The sequence below is a fragment of the Psammomys obesus genome, unplaced genomic scaffold, assembly GCF_907164565.1.
Source record: "Psammomys obesus unplaced genomic scaffold, mPsaObe1.curated_primary_1811, whole genome shotgun sequence".
Classification (NCBI taxonomy): Eukaryota; Metazoa; Chordata; class Mammalia; order Rodentia; family Muridae; genus Psammomys; species Psammomys obesus.
Window position 1 is genome coordinate 801101 of NW_026596069.1, and position 10152 is coordinate 811252.

Below are 10152 nucleotides of genomic sequence, written 5' to 3' on the forward strand. Positions count from 1 at the left end.
GCGGCGCTGGCGGCGCTCGCGCCTCAACGGGTTGGCGGCGCAGCGCGCACGCGCGGCGCGGGACTCGCTGTCGCTGAGCAGCGGCTCGGGCTGCGGCTCGGCGTCGGCCTCGGACGACGACGCGGACGACGCGGACGGGGCGCTGGCGGCCGAGAGCACGCCTTTCCTCGGCCTGCGAGCGGCGCACGACGCGCTGCGCTCGGACTCGCCGCCGCTCTGCCCGGCGGCCGACAGCAGGACTTACTACTCGCTGGACAGCCACAGCACGCGCGCCAGCAGCAGACACAGCCGTGGGCCGCCCACGAGGGCCAAGCAGGACTCGGGGCCCCTCTAGGACCTCTCCCCGCCTCGCCCGCCCCACGTCTCCAAGGAGAGCGGAGACCACCGACTGGAGAGGGAAAAGGAGCGAACAAAGAAATAAAAATATTTTTATTTTCTATAAAAGGAAAAAAGTATAACAAAATGTTTTATTTTCATTTTAGCAAAAATTGTCTTATAATACTAGCTAACGGCAAAGACGTTTTTATAGGGAAACTATTTATATGTAACATCCTGATTTACAGCTTCGGAAAAAAAAAAAAGAAACAACAAAAAAAAAGAGAGATGGGCCAATTTTTTGACTCTTTAATAGAAACCTATATTGTGGTGCCTTTTGCTGTACGCTAATCTGGGGCTCCTGGAGAGTCGTCTGGGGTGCAATGTGGGGATGGGCGTTTGTAGGATCCCAAACTGGTGGGGGTGAGAATAGACAGGGAAAGAAGAGACTGTGAGGTTCTAATGGCTCTGAGGCTAGTGTGCAGTGAGGAGGAAAATGAAGACAAGGTGGAGTTTTCTCTTCCCCAGTCCAGATCTGGAGTCCTGGGCAGAGAGGACAGGGATCCTAGGCTTACAGTTGGAATTTAGGTCCCTTACTTCGAGGGGGAGACACGGGTCCCCTGCTACAGCAACTAGAATGGGGAGGGGGCCTCCCCACCCCTCACAGCTGCTAAGGGAGAGAGAGGACGGAGAAGCCTGTCTCCCCACCAGCCCCCGGCCTAGGGAGGGGGCAGCTCTGCCAGGGGCCCAACCTTTACGGCTCCTCCTCCCCTGCGGCCTCCAGGACGCCCTCTGTCCTCTGCAGCACCTTCGTTTACAGATCGTCTTTTCTATTTTATGCCTGCATGTCCTTTGCATTTCAGATTCTTTAGATTGAATGCATGGTCACGCTGGGACCCAGAAGAGCCACTCCGACAGTGTATCCGTTCCCCTTCTAGCAATAAAGTCCACATCCTTCTCACAGCCCAGCCCCAGCCCACTCAAGACTTCCATCTTCCAGCCCTGCCTTCCCCAGCCCTCACAACTGGATCCAATGCTAATTTGTCAAAAAGGCAATTGTCTAAAACAACAAACAAACAAACAAACAAACAAAAATCCCAAACAGAAACAAATGGGAACCCTGACATGTCCGAACACCTGACTGTTGACACTTGAACATTTTTATTTTATAAATAAACTCAGAAATAACTCCTGTTTGACTGTGTGTGCCTAGCCCCAGGTGAGGAGGGAAGATAGAATGAGGACCTGGGATGAGGCACATGGGTACTAGAATAGTTTGGAGAGGGCCAGGGCAGTCCCCGAGCGGAAGTGACCCTCTCCCCAGTCCCTCTGGCCTCAGCTCCAAGGACCTGCTCCAAGTCTCTCTTCCAAATCATTTATAAGGTGTCCCCCCTGGGTGCTGGGGAGCCCAGCCAAGAGACTGACGCAAATTTGTTGTGCTTTAAACTCAGCCTCAGAACTCTGGCCCAGTTCCTGCCCTGCAGCTAGGAAGCCGGACTGAGGCAACAGTTTCTGCCCAGGTGGGTGAAGAGGGAAGGGTTGAGGGGTTGGCACTAGGGCAGCGGATGCAAAAATGATCCTTGGGGCTTCAGCCACGTCCCGGGCAGAGTCTGGACATGTAAGACAGCATAATGTGTACCCTCATTGCCAGAAGGACCACAACAGCTGCAGCTCCTAAGCCCACAGGGTATTGCTCTTTCCCCAGTTTTATACCCTCTCAGAGCCAGGCCTGCCTAAACCTGCAGCTCCGATGAAGGTCTGATCCCAGGCATGGAGAAGGCAGGAGGAGTCCGGGGTGAAGAGTTTTTCTCATCAGCTACCTAGAATATTAGGATCCAAGATTCCAGCCAGAGCCTTTTCTCCAGTGAGCTGGGGCGAAATGTGTACGTGTGTGTGCTTATGTAGACAGGCACTTACAGAGGAGTGGGACAGAGACACAGAACAAGAGGGACTGGATTGGAGTGCCAGCACCATCCCTCACTTCTCCAAGCCACAGTTTTGCCTAGCGAGAAGTGAGGAAGCAAGCTGCTGTAGAGCTTACGTGCAGATGGGCCAGGCGCTGCTCCTGACACATGTCTACAAGATGGCTTCTTCGATGGTGGTAGTGACAGAATCCTGTGCCTTGCAACCTTGAGTCACAAAGTGGCAAAAACTCAGTGAGGTGGTTAAGAAAAGTCTAAGCTTATAAAATCGTTATATTCGTTATGGGGTGCTGGGGGGCACTTAGCACAAAGGGGGTAAAAGTCGAAAGAAAAATTGCTGATCTGAGTGTTGCCCAGACCTGTGGACCGTGGCCCTCTTCTAGGCCCCAGCAGATGACCTTGTTAGAGCGCTCAGCTTTCTCAGTTTGCTTTCTTAGGGCAGTGATCCTTACATGAGACCTCTGATCTCTATGGGACCCCAAATTAACTGCTATGACCTCTCGGCGAGCCCACTGATCTTATTACCATCCAGGTTAGTGTCCTCGCTTAACCTCTGTGAGGGCTTTAAGTTGATGCCTTCCAGGTTTTTACTCAGAAACCACATGTATGACTCAAATGGATTCTCCTGTCTATGACCCCTGTTACCTTTGAGTGACCACTCAGTGAACTCACCAACCTGTACATGACCCTCTTTTCTTCCTTCATCATCTGCCCTGGATTCTAAGATCGCTGCCAAGAGCCCAGGGCCAGTTTCTTCAGCACTCTCCTCACTGTGTCAGCCACATTGTATCTCCTTATTGTATCAGGGGACAGGAATGGTTGGGACCTGGGGGCAGGCTTGACCAGAGAGACCTCTTGCCCACCCTGACTCTCAAGTTTTAGCCTTGGGGGATGTTAGGTGGGTGGCCTTTCAAGGAAGCATTGCAGTCCCTTTAAGCAACTTCCCTTGTACCACCCTGTCCCCTGGAACACTCAGGACATTCAGGCAGCTTCCTAGGTCAAAATTCTCTTACCTGCTCCCCAAGTTCACTCTTAGTGTCATTCTCCAGGCCCTCTTAGAGTCCTCAGTGGCAATGATACCCACTTCTCCAGTCTCCCTCATAACTGTGAGACCCATGAAGACAGCCTCTTTCACCACTGTCCCTGGCACACAGCAACAGCGTAGGGCCCATGGTTGATCCTCACTGAAGAGAATGAAGGCTATTAGTTAAGAGTTGGCCATCAGAAGTTCCCGCACCATAGGCAACTTCCCAGGACCTCCAGGAGAGGCAAACCACGAACTGCATTTTGTCAGGCCCTGGATTTGATTGGTCCTTATGGGCATGTTAGGGGCAATGGTTAGGGAATAAGAGCATAATGACCTATCAGAATGCAGGAAAAAAAATATTAGAACTTTGATTTAGATTTATTTTCATCTCATCTTTTTTTAAATTTCTATTTTTGTGTATGTTTTATAATGTACATAATATTTTAGTACAGTAGTACATGTATATAATTTACAAATAAAGAATTATACAATTAAGGAAGCGAACTAAAAAATGTCTTTACTGATGGGAGGCACAACTAGTGCCTGGGGAATCACGCGTGTCTGAGGTTAATGAACTTGCACCTCTGCTGTCATCCCTCACCCCATGACACAGAGAGTGAGACACTGGCCTGAAAATCAAAAGACCTTCAGGCAGCCGGACAAAGATCTCTTTACTAGTCCCTAAATCGCCTTTCTGATCTCATGCAAATGAGCATTTGCTTCCCCTGAGCAAAACAAAGGGGCCATATGGTTTGGTTATAAAACACACTTCAGCCAATCCAACTTAAATGGTTTGGATTTAAACCCACTATACTTTGCCACATTCTCCCAGCTCCCTGCATCAGGTGGGAGGGGCTCAGTTGCAAGGCTTGTGTCACCAAAGAGGTCAATCTGTTGGCCAAACAACAGGAAAGATTGGCTCGTGGTAGCTGTGTCAAGAGGACCAACCCCCCAACTCAATTGTTGTCTAAGTGATACAGGGTTTAATGTCAACCTGTAATAGACACTTGTCTCTACTCTCAGCTGTGTCCCTAACCTTAGCCTTTCTGACTCACTAGAAAAATGAAAGGATTATCAACAATTAAAATCTTGCCAGTCCACCTTCTCCCCAAGACCATGAACCAACAGCTTCCTTGATCCTACTCTACCACCCAGCCTGGGATCACTGGTGGGTGGCACTCGACAAGGCAGTGTGTCCTCCATTCCTGCCAGTAGGTCTGTGAGAGGCCAGCACAGAGCTCGGAGATCTTGGCAGCATTCACAGGAAGATCCCAAACAGAGGTTGTGCTCCTAAGCCATTTACCCCACAGGACACCCTTGGGACAGAAGAGGCCACACACACATATCCTATTTAGTCTGAAAGCATCAACCGGAAAAGTGATTGTGAGTCACAAATCTGGCGGAAGAGGAAAAGGCAAAAACACAGAGGGTCTTCATCTTTGTGTCCAGAGTGTCAGAGCAGCGGAGGGCTCCATAGCAGGTTTCCTTGCTAGTAGGCCAGACTCTAAGATGGATGTTTTCCTTTATCTGGTTTCATCCTCTAGATGGTAGTAGTTCCCAAACAGTCTTTAAATATATATATATTTTTTAATATATATATATTTTAAATATATATATATATTTGTGTTTGTATTAAAAGAAAAGAGGCAGGAGAGGCCTCAGCAGATAAAAGGAGAGGTGGACACACGCATGAGTGGAATCAGCTTGGCACTGAGTGGAGGTTAGGCCCCATGTTATTGCAATGTGAGGCAGGAGAACTGGGCCAGTTGCAAAGGTTGCTGGGAAAAGGGAAGGAGAAGGCGCTGCTGGTGGTCCATAGACTTGCTGCTGGTCAACTGAGAGGAAAGGGGAGAAAAGGGTGGATGTACAAGTTGAGACCCAGAGTTCAAATCCACCCTCACAAATACAAGCTGAGGAAGGAGCTTGATGAGAAGGGGGCCTGGGAAAGCAGCAGTGACAGACTTCTCCGGTTGGCAGCCCTAGAGCATGTCTGGCCTGCAAAGCAAGGCCCCATGACTTGAGGGCAGCAAGGGCTAGGAGAGGGTCTAGGCCAGAGATGGCCCAGGATGCAAGAAGATCAGCGCCATGAAGGGCATCTCCATCTCCTTGGCCACAGGGCTCTCCATACCCCTCTGGTTGCCTGTTAACTGCCTGGAGCTTGTTCCAAGCAGCCCCTGGCTGGAATTGTGCTCACTGACCCCTGTGGGGACATCTGCCTGCCTCCAGGGCCTGCACAGCCACACCAGCTAAGTATCAGATGAAGAGGCATCTTTGGTGGCTTTGCTGCCAGTCACAGGCCCATGGCCCAGGCTCAAGGCAGGGCTTGAGTGTGTTTTCCGGAGAGCTGGGTCATCCCCTTCTAGAGTAGCCAGCCGAGCCTCAATCCGCTCCAGGTCATCTGAGCCCACTTTGATTTTCACGGCCAGTAGGTGGATATAGGTCTCATAACGGATTTTCTAGGTAAAGGACAGGCAAAAGTCAAAAACATAGTCAAAAGAGATGCAACAAAATGGAGATGGGAGATCCAGCTTTAAAACACTAGTAACAATCCGCTGCTTCTATGGCATGCAGGGAGCTCTTGCAATTGATAAAAGGGAATAGACTACACAATTAAAAAAAATAGACAGGCATACACTTAAATCTCACCTATAATTTGTTTGAGATGGCATCATCCCTCTATGTAGCCCTGAAATTCACTGTGCAAACCAGACTGACCTTGAACTTACAGCAATCCTCCTGCTTCAACCTCGTGAGTACTGGGATTATAATCATTGCCTACCAAGCCCAGTTTCTCACTTAGAACTTGAAAATCCAAATAACGTCAATGAGTTCTTAGATACAAAGTGAAAGACATGGGTAATAAAAGCAAAAATGGGCAAATGGGACTACATTGATATTTAAAACATCTGTGCCTCGAAGGATAAAGACATTATATCTGGAGAGATGGGGCTGGAGAGATGGCTCAGTGGTTAAGAGCATTGTCTGTTCTTCCAAAGGACCTGGGTCCAATTACCAGCACCCACATGGCAGCTCACAACTGTCTATAACCTCAATTCCAAGGGATCTGACACCTTCACACTAATACACATAAAATAAAATTTAAAAAAAAGAAATTATATTTAAAGAGCACAAAGCTTTCATTTGGGGAGATAGAGAAGTCTGGAGATTGGTACAATAATGTGAAAAAATGCTTGCTGAGCTACATACTTAAAAGCAATCAAGACAGCACAATTTATTATGTGTTTAAAATGTTTAAAACTTGAAGGAATGTGGTCATGCGGAGAACCTGGGTTTGGTTCATAAACACTTGAGTTATTTATAAGTTGTTCTTAACACTTGCATGGGAGACACAGCAATGTCTAAGCACCTTGACTCTAAGATTCAGGCCTTCTTCAAGAACATAGGAACCCTTTTTCCCCAAGGTCTGCCTACCAGATTTCATGGCCTTCCCACCCACTCTGAGCCAAGTAAGGACGAGCACTCCAATGTCAGAGCTGCAGCCAATCACCTGGTTAGGATCCTGGGCCCTGCTCTTCCTAATTGTGTCACTTCAGGCCAGTGCTCTGACTTCTCTGAGCTTTGGTTTACCTTTCTAGGTATAGGGATGGTTATAGAAACCCTTTTACCATGTTGACATGAAGATGAACTCAGCCCATGCAAGGAAGCCAGGCCTCACCCCAAGCAAGTCCACTATAGCTTATGTCATCTACTTTCACACTGCAGTGTAGATGTGAAGGGCTCCTGGAGAGACCCAGGCATAGGCAAAACTCACCAACATTTGACAGACTGGGCAAGACTGACCACTGGACACTGGCTTACACCTGCCTCAGAGAGCCAACAACAGGAAGGTTTCAAACTGGAGTCCCTGACATGCTGATATTGATGGTAGGAAGGGGAGGGTGAGAGCTGGCCTCTTCTGGCTCCAGCTCTGACCTCTGCCATCCACCTCCTAAGACCTACCTCAAATGTGAGATAGTGTTCCTTCAGCCGGTATTCTTCTGCTTCCTTAGACTTGAGGCCTCTCTCCATTGGGTGGCACCTGTGCTCAGCCAGCTCTGCAGTCACCTGCTTCAGCTTATTCTCATGAGAACGCAGCTGTTCCTCCTGCAAAAGAGAAACCCAGGTCTGTGAGGTCTGACATTTGGGGTGTCACAGAGTTGGGCCTAACCCCATCACACTGGAAGCCGCTTTACCAAAATGAAACTGATGCTAACCAAGATCCTCAAATTCAAAGGGTCAGACGTAAGCTCAAGACATGAATGCTCCTTCCATCTTCCTCTTTCCTCCCCTTTCTCCCAGGGACATAAGCCCTCCTTGGTGACCAGCAGGCTCAGGAGCTAAGAGAGCTTTATATTTGCATGTGGGTATACACACGGCGAAGCAGACACCACTACCACAAACCCCCCCCCCTACAGAGTTCCACGTGTGCAGCAAAGCATGTTGGGTCAAGGGTCAACCTGACCCCAGTTATCCCTGGCTCTATACACCACATGCATTGTATCACAACCATTCTCAGACTTGCATGACATTTGCAGACCCGTATCACACCTAAAGGGAGAAGAGACTTTGTCACGGATAGCCTTGTGCACACACACACATGACAGTGAGGAGGCCCCTGTGAGCAGCCTGCACATGTGCATGTGCGGACACACCTGTGGTGCAGGCATACGGGTGTGCATGGTGTGTCTGTGTTGGTTTGTACACACACACACACACACACACACACACACACACACACACACACAGGAGCTCCACACAGACACTGAATGCCCTGAAACTCTGTGCAGAGACAAAAACCCTAGTAAAAAGGAGCCAACGGCTGAAGAATAAAGTTTGACGTTTGCCAGCCCTCTGTTCTCAAGCTCTGTTCCATTGTTCATCCTTTCCTGTCCAAAATACTCTGAAAAATCTGTAGTATTAGTGAGAAGGGATTTTCATAGAAATAAAACTAAAGTATTTAAAGATAAAAAGAAAAAAAAAGAAGAAGAAGAATGTTGTCTTGGACGGTTTTACATCAGTTTGACACAAGTCAGAGTCATCTGAGAGAAGGAATCCTCCTTAAGAAAATGCCTCCAGAGCTGGGTGGTGGTACGCCTTTGATCACAAGCATTTAGGCAGAGGCAGGTGAATCACTATGAGTCTGAGCCCAACCTGGTCTACAGAGTGAGTTCCAGGACAGCCAAGGCTACACAGAGAAACCCTGTCTCAAAAAGAAACCAAAAAAGAAAAAGAAAAGAAAAGAAAGAAAGGGAAGAAGGGAGGGGAAGGAGGAAAGGGAGGGGAGGGAGGGAGCAGGGGAGGTAGGTGGGTGGGGAGAAAGAAAATACCTTCATAAGATCAGGTTGTGGACAGGCCAGTGAGGCATTTTCTTAATTAGTGATTGACAGTATGGACACACAGTATGGACACACACATGGTGGGTGGTGCCATCCCTGGCCTGGTGGTCCTGGGTTCTCTAAGAAAGCAGGCTCAGCAAGCCAATAAGGAGTACTACTCCAGGCCTCGGCCCTGCATGAGCTCCTGCCCTCACTGCTTCTTATGATGAACTATTATGTGGAACTGTGAATAAAATAAACACTTATCTCCCCAACTTGCTTTTGGTCATGTGTTCATCACAGCAATAGTAACTCTAAGACAAGTTGGTACCAGGACCAGGATGTTGCTGTGATGGACCTGGCCATGTTTTGGGAAGGACTGTGGAAGGACTTTGGAACGTTGTGCAAGAAAAGCCACTGGATGTTTAATGTTGGGTGAGCTGTTCTGTAGGAGCTTGGAAGATAGGAATGTTGAGGGCAGTGCAGAAGATGGAGGCCCGGCTAGCGAAGTTTCAGAGGGAAGTTTAAAGACTCTTTGGGGACCATTTGTTATTTTGAATTAAGATTCTGTGGTTCTGGTTAGATGGTGCTGAAGAATCAGTTGCAATTAAGAAGATACCAGAACTACTAAAGTGAAAATTTCATTTTGCTGGAAAACTTGATGCTGGTTGGCTGGACCTGAGAAATTAGCAGTAATTAAGAAGAGAAAAGCACCACTGAGGTGAAATCTTCTGGGAACTGTTTCATAGAGCACACGGTTCCAGAGGTGGCCAAGAGTGTACCGTACGCTTGTAGCCGACATGGTAGTGTAAGAGTAAAACTTGGTCCTGGTTTTGAAGGAATGAAGGGGTCATGGAGAGCATCTGAGGCTTGGCACTGTGAGGGAGGCCATTGGTGAAGGTGCAGCCTCAGCAGCAATAAAAGCCCCAGTATTGAAAGGGTCATGAAGAAAAGTTGAGGCTTTGCACCATGAAAAGAGCCCAGGAGAGGCTATTAGTAAAAATGCAGCCCGGTTACAGAAGCCGCCAGCGTTTTGGAGAGGCCGGCACTATGGGACAACCACCAAAAACAGCAGGAGTGATAGGATGGAGCCAGCAAGAGCCTAGAAGACAAGGCGTGTGTGCTGTAGAGGGTGGGGCCAAAGAAGTGACCCAAGGCCCTCACAGGAGCCCAGGAGGTCCTGCATGAATCCCACACATTGGGTGTTGAGTTATTTTCACTTTTGGAGTTTGGTTTTGTTTTGATTTGACTGTCACTGTGCCCTGGCTCTTCTCTCTTGAAGTAAGCAAGCATTTAATTTATTTCTTATTTTGCAGGACTCCACAGTTGACAGACTTTAAATTTTAAAAGAGATTGGCTATTTTTAAAAAGACTCAACTTTTAGCTGGACATGGTGGCACACACCTTTAATCCCAGTACTCAAGGATGTAGAGGCAGGCAGATCGCTGTGAGTTCAAGGCCAGCCTGGTCTATAAAGTGAGTCCAGGACAGCCAAGACTACACAGAAAAACCTGTCTCATAAAACAAGAAAGAAGAAAGAAAGAAAGAAAGAAAGAAAGAAAGAAAGAAAGAA

General features: G+C 48.3%; 2 protein-coding genes across 7 annotated transcripts in view; one reads left to right on the plus strand and one right to left on the minus strand.

Moving 5' to 3' along the window:
* Nrg2 (neuregulin 2) overlaps window positions 1–4832 on the plus strand; it is a 180368-nt gene extending 175536 nt beyond the window's left edge. For all 5 annotated transcript variants that reach the window (XM_055625713.1, XM_055625714.1, XM_055625712.1 and 2 more), the window contains one exon: window positions 1–4832. In XM_055625713.1, coding sequence (XP_055481688.1) covers window positions 1–334 — 334 coding nt within the window. In that variant the 3' untranslated portion in view covers window positions 335–4832.
* Window positions 4833–4891: 59 nt separating this feature from the next.
* Psd2 (pleckstrin and Sec7 domain containing 2) overlaps window positions 4892–10152 on the minus strand; it is a 48794-nt gene continuing 43533 nt past the window's right edge. For both annotated transcript variants that reach the window (XM_055625705.1, XM_055625706.1), the window contains 2 exons: window positions 7225–7368; window positions 4892–5720 (listed from right to left, as the gene is read on the minus strand). In XM_055625705.1, the coding sequence (XP_055481680.1) occupies window positions 5511–5720; window positions 7225–7368 (354 nt within the window). In that variant the 3' untranslated portion in view covers window positions 4892–5510. The remainder of the gene's footprint in view (window positions 5721–7224; window positions 7369–10152) is intronic.